At 47.4% G+C, this 13,047-nt stretch overlaps 1 protein-coding gene across 1 annotated transcript in view; it reads right to left on the reverse strand.

Annotated features, from left to right (window-relative positions):
- Nucleotides 1-13,047, reverse strand: part of PCSK4 (proprotein convertase subtilisin/kexin type 4) — a 34,965-nt gene that overhangs the window by 8,076 nt on the left and 13,842 nt on the right. Inside the window, 5 exon segments of the mRNA XM_021008956.2 lie at nt 5,437-5,609; nt 9,912-10,000; nt 10,117-10,193; nt 11,218-11,346; nt 11,519-11,614. Of these exon segments, the coding sequence (XP_020864615.2) occupies nt 5,437-5,609; nt 9,912-10,000; nt 10,117-10,193; nt 11,218-11,346; nt 11,519-11,614 (564 nt within the window).

Here is a 13,047-nt window from a genome sequence, read left to right on the forward strand (position 1 = left end):
TGATGGGCTATTTTGTTTCCAATCTTTGCTATCACAAAGAATGCTGCTATAAATAATTAGGTGTATATGGGCACTTTCTTCTTACCTGTAGCCTCTTTGGGGTATTAGCCCAGCAATGGAATTTCTGGGTTAAAGGGTATGGACACTTTAGCCTCTTTGTTTGCATAATTTCAAAATGATGGAAGTGATTTATAGCTCCACTAACAATGTACCAGTACGCCTACCTCCCCACAACCCCTCCACCATTGACTACTCCCATCTTTCACCTAGATTGGGGATCATGGACCCCTTTAGCAGGGAGTATGGTGAAGCCCATGGACCCCTTCTCAGAATAATGTTTTCAAAGGCATAAAATAAAACACGAAGGATTACAAAAAAAATTGTATTGAGAATACCGTTATTAACAAAAAATTGTTTTTAAAGTTCATGTACCCTTGATTAAGAACTCCTGGCATATTTGATCTCCAAGGTCTCTTCTAACATTCTGTGTTAATTCTGAGTTTTATCTACTTAGCCAAACTCCTTGGCCATAGGATGGCCCAGCTGGTCCAGAGGAGAATGGTGAGCAGAGCCACAGAAGACCTAGGTAATACTGTCATCGTTGTCATGACTGACAATGGACAAAAGAATGATGACAATAACATTTCTGTGGGGTTCGAGGTTTACAAAGTTTACACAGCCTTCCTCACAACTCTGGGTGGCCAATAGGCATTTATTAGCCACATGACTTTGAACGAGTCTCTTGAAAGAAACGAACCTCAACTTCTACAAGATGGAATTTGTTGTTCAGTCGTGTGTGACTCTTCACGACCCAGTTTGGGGCTTTCTTGGCAGAGATACTGGAGTGATTTGCCATTTCCTTCTCTAGCTCATTTCACAGATGAGTAAACTAAGGCAAACAAGGTTAAGGGACTTGACCAGGGTCACACAGCTAATAAGAGTTAGAGGCAGGATTTGGACTCAGATCTTCCTGACTCTAGGCCCATCACTCTATCTACTGTGTCACCTAGCTGCCCCCAAGAAAGAACATTATAATGCTATAGTATCAGAAAGATAGGATTTGGATTCCAGTCTTAACCTGTGTGAAATCATAAAGCTCATTGTGCCATTTTACAAGAGAGGAAATGGGCTCACAGAGATTGGAGGAACCAGGTGATACAGCGGGTAGAACTTTGGACCCGGAATCAGGAACATGAGTTTAAATTCCACCTCAGAAGCTTGGTAGCTATGTGGCTCCAGAAAAGTCACTTAACCTCTGCCTGCTTCATTTCTCTTACCTGTAAAACGGAGATAGAAGAGTACCCACCTCCCAGGGGGGTGTTGAGAGGCTAGTATTACAAAATGTTCTGCAAACCTTAAATTGCTATATAAATGCTGAGTATTATTATATTAAGTGAGTCCCTCAGTAGCCCCAGCCTTACATTTGCCTCTGTAACAAACCCTTACCCAAGGACCTGGGGAATAGAGTCTTCTATCAGGAGAAGAGGTAGCTCTAGGATGGGGCCAGCCTCTTGGGGAAGAGAAGACTGCATAGGGCCCAGAGTCAGAAGAACAAGGGAGTAAGGAACAAAAAGCCTGCTGGGTGGTATATGAATGCAATGGAATACTATTGTGCCAGACTTCAGAAAAACCTGGAAAGACTTATATGGACCGATGCTGAGTGAAGTGAGCAGAACCAGGAGAACGTTGTACACAGTAACAGCTACGTTGTGCGATGACTAATGTTGATAGATTTCGCCCTTCTCAGCAATGCAAGAATCTAAGACATCTCCAAAGGTCTCATGATGGAAAATGCTACCCACATCTAGAGAAAGAACTACGGAGTTTGCATGCAGATTGAAGCATACTTTTTGTTATTTTTTTCTTCTGTTTTGTTTCGTTTCCTCCTTGTTATGGTTCCTCCTATTGGTTCTAATTCTTCCTTACAACATGACTAATGTGAAAATGTGTTTCATAGGAATGTATATGTAGAGCCCATATCAAATTGCATGCTGTCTTGGGGAGGGAGTGGGGAGGGAGGGGGAGAAAAATTTAAAACTCAAAAGCTTATGGAAGTGATTGTTGAAAACTAAAAACAAATTAATTTTTAAAAAAGTCTGCTGGGAACTTGTCCATCCCCTGCTATTACCATGAGCTATGAGGAAGACAGGCTTATGGGAAGGGCCTGCTTCTCAAACAACCCCAAGTTCATTTTTCATCTGACAGGCGTCCAAATGACCATACTGTGTTAGGGTCTGGAGCAGGGGTGTTCTGTGAAGTTTGGATTCAGATCGCACTTGAGGACCTCGAGGGCCACGGTTCCCCACTCTTGGTCTGGAGGATTAAATTGGGGGAGAAGCTGGACCTTTCTGAAGGAGATGAATCATCACGATTGCCTTTGTGTCCACACTGTGCTTTCTGCATTTTCCACAGCGTGAAATGAAGGCTGGCGGTAACCACATGCGCTGTTACCTTGAGTGCTTGTACAGGACCTAGGATTCCTTTTACCTTCGTCTCTAGAGGCCTAGACCTAAATTACATTCTGAGACTTCCCAGAGGGAACTCTGGGTGGGAGCAAAACAAGCCCAAGAGTGATGATTTGGAGAAGTCCCCAAGATTGAACACGGTGCATATATAAGCTCAGAGCCTGGGCCACAAGCTACATTTCGAAGGCTCATCCAGGATAATCTGGTCTCTGCCGACAGCAGAGGTCGCTAGACTCCAGAGCAATCTAAGTGCTATTTACTTGGTGGGTGGGGGGGTAGGGGTGAGGAGGTGGTGAAGCTTGGTATTTTCTTTTTATATTTTTGTTATTTTATTTTTGCTTTTCCCCTATATTTCATGGTTGTAGGCTTTGGGGCGCCTGCATATTAGCACCAAAGCAGCTCCTAAAGGAATTGTGAACGACCATATTTTGGGGGGTGAGAGTTTCCAGGCCTCCTCTACTATGGAGGGTCAGCATCCTCATTTGTAGTGAATTGGGGAAGATTAATTAATTATTAGTTATCTATTATTTATTAATTCATCTATTAATTTAGGAAGATTTAAGAACTGAGTATCATTAATACTGCGGAGGACTCCTTGCCAGGGAGAAAAGCAGTCAGGGAAGAGAGCGGCACTCAGTCATGTTCCCAACACCAAGGAACCCCCCTCCACCACGTCCCCTCAGTCCATCCTGATCCCCTGAATTACTGGTCCTCTCCCCTCCTTGAAAGTACCCTATTTTTGCGTCATATTTCCTTCCTTGTGTAGCTGTTATACCCCCTCAGTGCTATCCCCAGGAGAATGTAAGCTCCTTGAGGGCAGGGATTATTTCATTCTTGTCTTTGTGTCCCCAGTTTCTAGCAGAGAACCTGGCACAGCGAATGTTCAGTCATGCCCATCGTTGTGACCCCATGAAGCACAGTACATCCATGGGGTTTTCTTTCTTTTTTTCTTTTTTTCTTTTCTTAGGGATTTTATATTATTTTATTTTTTTCCCCAATTGCATTTAAAAATAATTTTTAACATTTATTTTTTAAAACTTTGAGTTTTGGGGGCAGCTAGGTGGTGCAGTGGCTAGAGCACCGGCCCTGAAGTCAGGAGGACCTGAGTTTGAATCCCGCCTTAGACCAAACACTTGACACTTCCTAGCTGTGTGACCCTGGGCAAGCCACTTAACCCCAATCGCCTAACAAAACAAACAAACAGACAAACAAAAAACTTGGAGTTTGATTTCTCTCCCTCTCTCCCCTACCCCTTCCCTGAGAGGAAAAACAATTTGATATAGGTCATACATGTGCAATCAGGAGTCTTTGCCAAGAGTTTTTTCTCACCATTTCCTGCTCCAGTGGATTAAGGCAAACAGAAGTTAGGTGACTTGCCCAGGGAAACACAGCTAGTAAGTGTCTGAGGCTGTTCTGAATTCAGGCCTTCCTGACTCCAGGCCCATCCCTAGCGCTCTGCCCACTGAGCCACCAGGCTGCCTTTTATCAAGGTGCTTATTAAATACTTGTGAAATTGAGTTGCCTGAGGTCTCATAACTAGCAAGTTGGTGGAGCCAGGATTCAAACACAGTGCCGCAGGATCCCGGGCCAAGGTATACCTCCCATATCAGTACTTGTGCTACCTCCCTCACAAGGAGCGTGACGAGGACCAGATGCAACTGTGGCCCAGAATGCCATTTGTCGCCATGAGTGATGCAGAGCTTCCCAGGACTGGCGCTGGAAGGGGCCTGAGTGGCTGTCGCATCCAAGCCTGCTCCCCTCACTCTTTACAAGTGACAGAACTGAGGGCAGCTGAAATCACGTGCCCAACGGCCACCCAAATAGTATGGGGCACAGCTGGGATTTGAACTCAGGCCGCTGACTCCAAATCCAGCCCTTTTCCATGCTGCCCCTATGCTGTAAAGAGTTCTTAAAAATAGCAAGGATGTTAGGATACATCTCTTATTTTGCGAGTGCTTTGTGGTTTACAAAGAGCTTTTACTTCCGCAGTCCAATGAGTTAGGAAGTGTATTATCCCCATTTTGCAGATGAAGAAAGGGGCTCACAGGGAGGACTTGTTCAATGTCCCATGACTTGTAAACATCTGAGTCAGGACTCAACCCCCCGCCCCTCCAGGACTAGCTCTCCTCACGTTACACTGCCCTGCATCTCCAAGGAAAAGGAAAAGGAAAATGAGGGTGACTGAGTGATCTTCGGGCCGGAACTAGAAGGCAAATCTCCTGACTCTGAGTCTGGCATTGCTTCTGCTTTGGTCCTGCCACCTGTCAACGGCTGGGTACCATAATCTCGAGGTCTGACTGTTAGGCTGTAAGGTCCAGGGCAAGAATGGCAGGACAGCTGGGCAGAGTATCTGCCATAGCATAGCTGTGTGGTCCTGAACAAGTCACTGTCTCTGAGCCTTGATTCCCTTACTCATAGAATGGGGGCATTCCCCACAAGGTTATTGGAAGCAAAGCACTTTGCACACCTTGAAGAATGATAGAAATGTGAGCTTTAGAAAGACTCACCCACCATCTATGAGAAGACCCCTTGCCTTACTCCTTTGCAGAAATTGGGGGTGAGGGGAGCAACCCACGGGTATGGAACATTGCATGTATTGTCAGATTGTTTTTTTACGAGCTTTTCTAAATTTTTGTTTTCTTCTTCCTCTTTTTCTTATAAAGGATGGCTCTTTGGATGGGAGGAGGGAGAGAGATACAGGGGGACATTTAGGAGTTGTTAAAACAAAAGATATCAACAAAAATCTAGTTAATTTTAAAAAAACCAGCAGCAGCAGCATCTCCCCCTACTGGCCCCTTGCAGCCAGTAGGTTTTAGGTAACTGTTTGTGGAGACCTTTCCTCTGAGTCTGAATTTAGTTGCAGATCAGGACAGCTCTGAACTGCAAATCGAAGGCTTGGCCTTGGGTGTATCTGGAGGGAGAGGTGCTGGAAAAAGCATCCCTAGAAGCCATGCCCATAGCTGGTACTCACCGTGTTGACTCCCAGGGAGAAGGCCTCTCGAGTCAGCACCCCAGGGCCATCCACTGTGCGCCCGTCGTCCTCGGGACCCCAGCTGGCGCTATAGATGTGGATATGCTGGGGCTGAAGGCTCAGGGACTGGGCCTCTACAATGTCAGTGACGGGGCCATCCAGCATTCTCACACCTGGGGATGAGGGTAGAGAAGCAGAGGTGGTGGGGACTGGGGCTTCCCACGCACTTCACAGGGCTCTCTCCAGCCCCAGCCCTGGCCGGGATTTGTATTCGAGACTCAGCTGCCTGTAGGACTCCCTAACCCTGCCAACAGCCTAGACTCCTGGAGTGGGAAGGGCATCTAGAACATAGAACATGAGAACCAAAAGAACATCCTGTGATGTTTTAAATTTAAATCTCTCAACAGTTTTTGCTGCCGACACAGTGACATTCTCTTCTGAGAAGACTCAGGCACATTCCGGAAGAACTGGGAAACTGGAATGCACATGTTTTCTGTGTGTGTGTGTGTGTGTGTGTGTGCGTGTGTAAATCCTGTGTAATTTGGACCATATCCAGCTAAAACTCAGGTGTTTCCTGGTGCACTCTCTGAGAACCACTGACCTAGAACATCAGAGCCGGGAGGGGCCTCACAACCAGCAGCACAGACGATCTGAGCTAGAAATGCCTTTAGATCGCCTGGAGGGGCCTCAGACCATTTCGTCAAGTTCCCTTCCTCCCTTCATAAATAAGGAATAGGAGGCCCAGAGGTTAAGTGACTTGCCTGAAGTCACCCAGGAAGTAGAACTAGATTCGAACCTATCTCTTTGAGACTCCAAAGCCAATGCTCTTTCTATGGTGCTGTTGTGAAGGTCCTTAGGGTAGCCACAGAAGACTGACAGAGCTGGAAGTTCCCTTAGAACATAGAACACACAGGGGCAGCTAGATGGCGCAGTGGATAGAGCACCGGCCCTGAAGTCAGGAGAACCTGAGTTCAAATCTGGCCTCAGACCAAACACTTGACACTTCCTAGCTGTGTGACCCTGGGCAAGTCACTTAACCCCAACTGCCTAAAAAAAAAAAGAACATAGAACACAGAATATAGAACATCAGAACTGAAAAAGACTTTAGCACATGGGAAACCAAAATCAGAAAGAGCTTTACTTATTTAGCTCTAGATCATCTAGCTCAAGTCCTTACAGATGGAGAAACTGAGGCCTGGGTCAGTAAAGGGATTTGCTTTAATCACTCCAGGCGTTGCTAACAGAGCTGGAATTAGAGGCCAAATCCACTGACTCCTAGAGTCTAGGCTCTTTCCAGTACCTCAACTTTATCCCTGTCTCCACTAAGGATAACGGTAACACTGAGAAGCCCATAGTCTAGTTAGGGAGACAAGAACACGGGAGGCAAGAATTCAAGAAATGAACTGTATGGCCCATCCTGGAGAAGGCAAGATCAGCATGGGCTGGACTGGTCAAGGCAGGCTTCCTGGAGGAGGTGAGTTAGGAGCTGAACTTTAAAGGACAAGAAGAATTCAAAAAGTTAGGGGCATGGGGCAGTATTCCCAGTGCCAGAGAACCATATGAGTGGAGTCCCAGGAGGTAGGAATGAATCTAGCATATTCATGGGCTTGATGGGCCTAAGGGGTGAAGGAGAGAGAAGAGCTACTGATGAGCTTGGGAGATCAGGAAGATGGTGGTGCCATTGACAGATGGAAAAATGTCTCATGTATTGAGAAGAAGGGGGCTGAGATGGGGAAGAGACCATGTATTATATCATGTCATCCAAGAATCATTGGAAGAAGCCAAGCAGAGTTATCTTTAGGGGAGAGAAGGTTTAGGGAAATGCCCTTCGGGGAGGTCTTTGAGAAGAAGCAGGACAACACTTGTTGGGTATGTAATAGTCAGTAAGTCAATACATATTTTTTGAGTGCCTACTATGACCTAGGTGCTGTGCTAAGCACTAGGGATACAAATACAAAAAAAGAAAGACATGGGGAGGGAAGGGGTGAAAAAGTCAAAACTCAAAAGCTTATGGAAGTGACTGTTGATAAATCAAAATAAATTAATTAAAAAAGAAAGGAAGGAAGGAAGGGAGACAGTCTCTGCCCTGCTTACAATCTAATGGGGGAGGGGAGACCACACAAAAAGAAGTTGAAAGGTTGGGATGGGGAGGGTGAAGGGAGGGACCCAACATGGGGGCAGGATAGTCCACCATGGGAGGAATGGGAAGAATGAGGGAAATGCCCAAGCTGAGTTCCCTCCTTAAACAGAGGTTTGGCGGTTATGGCCCCACTTTCCAATCAGAGGGACAGAGGATGATGAGATCTTATAGGATGATGAGGATGAGGTCATCCCAATAATGAGCTTCCTGGAGGGTGGGGGAGAAGACAAGTCCTAAAGCAGAGCAGCTGGGTGACAGGGGAAGGTTGCTTTTGTGTGGGGGTTAGACTAGGTGGTTACTGAGATCCCTTCCAAGTGTCTATTTCTATGTTTCTTGAGACTTGTCTAGCCTGAAGTATTTGAAGGGCTGTCATATGCAAGAGGAATCAGCCAGTCAGCCAGCACCTGTTATGTACCAAGCACTGTGTTAAGTGCTGGAGATACACAGAAAGGCAAAATACAGTCCCTACCCTGGAGAAGAGGACATTCTAATGGGACAGACCCATGAAACAATTAAGTACAAACGGGAGAGATTTGGGATAAATTGGACATACTCAAGAGAGGGAAAGCACTAGAATTAAGGGGGAAATGGGAAAGGTTTCCTGTAAAAAGTGGGAGTTTGGCTGGGACTAGAAGAAAGGAGGGAGAGCATTGCAGGCATGGAGGACAAACAGCGAAAGTGACCGGAGCTGAGAGATGGAGCATCTTTTTCCAGGAGTGGCAAGGAAGTCAGTGTCACAGAATCCCAGAGCGCATGAAATGGAGTAAGGTGGAGGGTACGTGTGTGTGGTGGGGCAGGGGAAGGCAGGTTAGGAAGGGCTTTGACAGCCAAAAAGAGGACTTTATATTTGATCTTGGAAGGGATGGGGAACCATTGGAGTTTACTGAGTAGGGGGATACCACGGTTGGACCAAATGGAGGATGAATGGGAGTAGTGAGAGATTTGAGGTAGGTAGACCCACCAGTAGGCTCTGGCACTAATCCAGACGTGAGGGGATGAGGGTCTGCACCAGAGGGGTGGCACCATCAGAGAAGAGAAGAGGAGCATATTCAAGAGATGTTCTAAAGGTGAAATCAGTCCACCTTGGCAACAGCTTGACTATGGGGGGCTGAGAGAGAGTAGGGAGTCCAGGCGGACTCCTAGGGGATAAGCCTGAGGGACTGTGAGGATGGTGGTGCACTAGATAATAACAGAGGAGTCAGGAAATGGATCAGACTTGTTCTTCTTGCCCCAAAGGGCAAAACTAGGAGTCAGCAATGGAATTTCTAAGGAAAAAGATTTCAGCTCCATTGAAGGAAAAAGGAATGAGGATTCAGTAGGTAGGGGATTCCTCATCACAGAGGTCTTTAAGCAGAGATTAACCAGGGATTCTGGTTAATGGTGGGCATTCACGCTTTGGGCTGTGTTTGGACAAGATGACCTCAAGTTCCTTCCAGCTCTGAAATACGGAGAGGTAAGGGGGAAATGATGGGCTCTCCAAATACCTGAGAGGTGGTTATGTGGGAAAAACAAAGAAGGCTTGTTCTGGGGGGCCCCAGGAGCATAACTAGGAGCAAGATGGGAAGGTATAAGGAGGAAGATCTCTAAGAGCCACGGAAAAACCAGAGACGTTCAAGGTCAAGAGTGTTGGGGATGGGAGAGACTGCGGCTTTAAAGAGGGGTGGGACTGGATGCCTTCTGAGAGGCCCTTCAAAACTTCTATGATTCATTGATAAGTAATTTCCCCTTCTCTAGGTCTGTTACCTCTAGGGCCCTCTGGCTCTGACATTCTGATTTCTAGGAACTGCCCTCCCAGCCCTGACATCCCGTGTTCTAAGGGCCTTTCCAGCTCTAACATTCTGTGTCCTAAGAGTGCTCTGACATTCTCTGTTCTAAGGCCCCTCCCAGCTCTGACATTCTCTATTCCAAGGCCCCAGCCCAACTCTGACATTCTGTGTTCTAAGGGCCCTCCCATCCCTGACCTTCATTTATTATCTTGATCACTAGCTTTTTAGAACCAACTCCACTTGCCCAGTCTACTACTCGGAAAGTGGTTCCCACTCCTGGGCACCAGAGCCTGGGGATCCCTCTTGGACATTGATACACTGAGCCTCAGTGCCAGTTCCCCGCCTTGTGACAGAGAGCAGGGCCCTGGCATGGATGCCAGCACCTCTCTTCTAGAGGAGGAGTGGGGTACTAATCTCATGACTGCCACCAGAAACATACATTTTTGCAGGAAGGGCCCTTCAAGGGATTCTAGTTCCACCTCTGGTTGGAAGTCACTTCTGAAACAAGGATGCCACCGCCCTTGTGCTGCCTTTCTGGGTGCCCCCGCCAGCCCTCATGGGGTCCCCACCTCCAATCTTGGCCTTGTAAGCCACACCCACACCACAGATCTTGTTGTTGGCAACAGCGGCCACTTCTCCAGCACAACGGGTCCCGTGCCTGGGGAGAGGGAGAAAGAGCGGCTTGGGGAAATTCTCCTTCCCTCCCCACCACTGCAGCTCCAAGGAAGGGACCCCCTGTAGCCCTCTCCACCAGCACACAGGCAAGGAACTCACCGATTGTCATCCATGACGGTGTATCTCGGCTGTGGGTCAGGGTCATTGTCATTGAAGTCGTAACTGGCCAGGGCGTCCTAGATCGAAGGATTATAGCACTTGGGGGGAAGGGACCTTAGAGACCGTCTAATCCACTCCACCCCCACTTTACAGATGGGCAAACTGAGACCATAAACATTAAGTTCCATGCCAAGGTCACATAGGTAGTAAGTAGCAGAGTTGGGACTTGAAATTCCTAACAGTGAGTACCATCTCAAAGTGGGATGGTCAGCCTTGGGAGACCTCGGGTTTGATGCTCACTTGAGGTCTCCAAGTGAAGGCCGAATGACCATTTGTTGGGGGGTGGCGCAAGGATTCTTGGCCAGGTATGGGCCGATTTCTCTAAGGTCCCAGGGCTACCCAGCAAACGCAATGGGATTTGAACCAAAATTATAGAATCAGAAGATTTAGAGCTGGAGGGGACCTTAAAGGTCCATCAAATTCACTTCCATGTAACCAGCATTTATCTGTCGTGTACTCTGTGCCAGGCATTTGTTGGGTGCTGAAGCTACAAAGACAGAAGTGAAGTAGACCCTGCTCTCAAAGGGGAAAAGCAACACGTACCCCGAGAAATACAAAATAATTTGGGGCAACCTGAGGGAACGCTAACCACCGAGGGGAGCTCCCAGGGGTTCCTGCAGGAGGCTACCCTTGAGCTGTGCCTGGGAGGGAGTGAGGGTTTCCAGGATCTGGTGGTGAGGAAGGAGAGGGCTCCAAGCATTGGGAAGAGAGTCAGGACACAAAGACATGCTGATGGGAGGCGGAACAGCAGCTGAGTATATGGTTCAATATTCTAATTTTATAGATAGACACTAAGGCCAAGCAGGGGAGGTGACTTTCCCATGATCACACACTTAGTAAGCAGAAGAGCCTGAATTCAGACCCAGGTTCTGATTCTCCATCCTGCTTTTTACCATCCCCATCCCTCCCTCTGTCGAGTTCTTGCTATGTGTGAAGGTTCCCTTCCAGTTTGGTCATTCTGGGGGGGGGGGGAATCTAAGAATCCCAACTCCCCAAACCCCTTCCTGCCCCCCCACTCCCACCCCAGGGCCCGGCACTCACATAGTTAGCCTGCAGATCAGGGTGGTCCTTCTCTATGCCGTCATCCAGGATGGACACCACAACCCCCTGGCCCGTGTAACCTTTTTTCCAAGCCTCCAGGATGTTCAGGTCAGGCTGGACTTGCTTGTTCTAGAAGGGGAACCTCAGAAGGTCCCTGCAGGGGACTTCCCCAGCCTAGGGGCCCCCAACTCCCAACAGTGGAGACTGAGGCTTAGGGGAAGCCTTGCTCCTCACCTGGCCCCCTTGATCCTTATCCAGGGACTCTGGAGCTCCCCACACCCCCAGTCCCCACTCTTCTTACCATGTACCACTGCTTAGAGAACCAGGGGTCCGTGGGGAGCACAAAATTATCTCTTTTCACCCGGCGCTTCAGTGTTTGCTGCTCAAACCAGTGGACCTGAAAGAACACTAGCCCTGTCTTTCCCACTCAGAGACATCAGCCATCTAGCCAGGATGTTCTCCAAGCGCTCATTTCTTTATTATTTGCCGTGGTACTAGTTTATCGTTCAGTTGTTCCAATCCTGTCCGACTCTTTGTGACCTCATTTGGGGTTTTCTTGGCAAAGATACAGGAGTGGTTTGCCATTTCCTTCTCAAACTCATTTTACAGATGAGGAAACTGAGGCAAATAGGGTTAAGTGACTTGCCCAGGGTCACACAGCAAGTAAGTGTTTGAGGCTAGATTTGAAATCAGAAAGATGAGTCTTCCTGACTCTACTCTATCCACTGAACACCTTAGCTGCCCCATTGTTCTTGCTGCTAAGTAGAAAGATTAAGGTGAATAAAGCTCAGTTCTGGCACTGAGAAGCTCTGGGCCAACGTGGTTTGAAAACATGACACCAAGGATTAGGCTAGCAAAGCATGCCCACGCAAGGCAGAAGCACAAACAAAGAGATGAGGGATTGCATCTCAAAGTCAACTGGAAGAGGGGAAGGCTTGAAGAAGGAGGTTGGCATTCACTATTCAAGGCTCTATTTGAAAAAGCAAAAAATTGGAAGACAGCTTCTGTTTCCAACAATTGGAGAACGGCTGAATAAATTCTGGCATATCACCACAGGTGAATGGATCAGCCTTGAGAGGTAGAAAGACCCATTGGGTTCAAGGTCAGCCTCTGACATACACGAGCTGCATGACTATAGAAGGGGCACAAAAAAAAAAAAGAAAAGAAAGAAAGGAAAGAAGAGGGGCAGCTAGGTGGCGCAGTGGATAGAGCATGGGCCCTGAAGTCAGGAGGACCTGAGTTCAAATCCAGCCTCAGACACATAACACTCACTAGCTGTGTGACTCTGGGCAAGTCACTCAACCCCGTTGCCTAGCCAAAAAAGAGAGAGAGAGAGAGAGAGAGAGAGAGAGAGAGAGAGAGAGAGAGAGAGAGAGAGAGACAAGTGGCAATGACTGAACCTCTTCAGTACTGCAGGCCACTCTGAGACTAAGTTACAGAGGAGCTGCTGATCTGTGCCAGTGAAGGGAGGGTCCACAGCCCAAGCTCCCAACACTGATGAAATCATGAATCTGGACCAAAAAATAACGTAATGAAACGTTGTAATAAATATGAATTGTAAAGGAAATATGAGGCAACGCAAATCAAGGTCGGCAACATTTATGTCGTGCTGTAAAGTCTGAGATGTATCTTACATATGTTATGCCATTTGACCCTCACAACGACCCTGGGAAGTAAGGGCGATTATTATCCTCATCTAATTAATGGGGAAACTGAGTCTGATGGAGGTCACACAGCTAGTACATGTCTGAGGCAGAATTTGAACTCACGTCTCATTCATTTTTTTTCTTGGGAGGGAGGCAAGTGGAATTAAATTACTTGCCTGGGGTC

The sequence above is a fragment of the Phascolarctos cinereus genome, unplaced genomic scaffold (assembly GCF_003287225.1).
Source record: "Phascolarctos cinereus isolate Bilbo 61053 unplaced genomic scaffold, phaCin_HiC Scaffold_4;HRSCAF=312, whole genome shotgun sequence".
Taxonomy (NCBI): Eukaryota; Metazoa; Chordata; class Mammalia; order Diprotodontia; family Phascolarctidae; genus Phascolarctos; species Phascolarctos cinereus.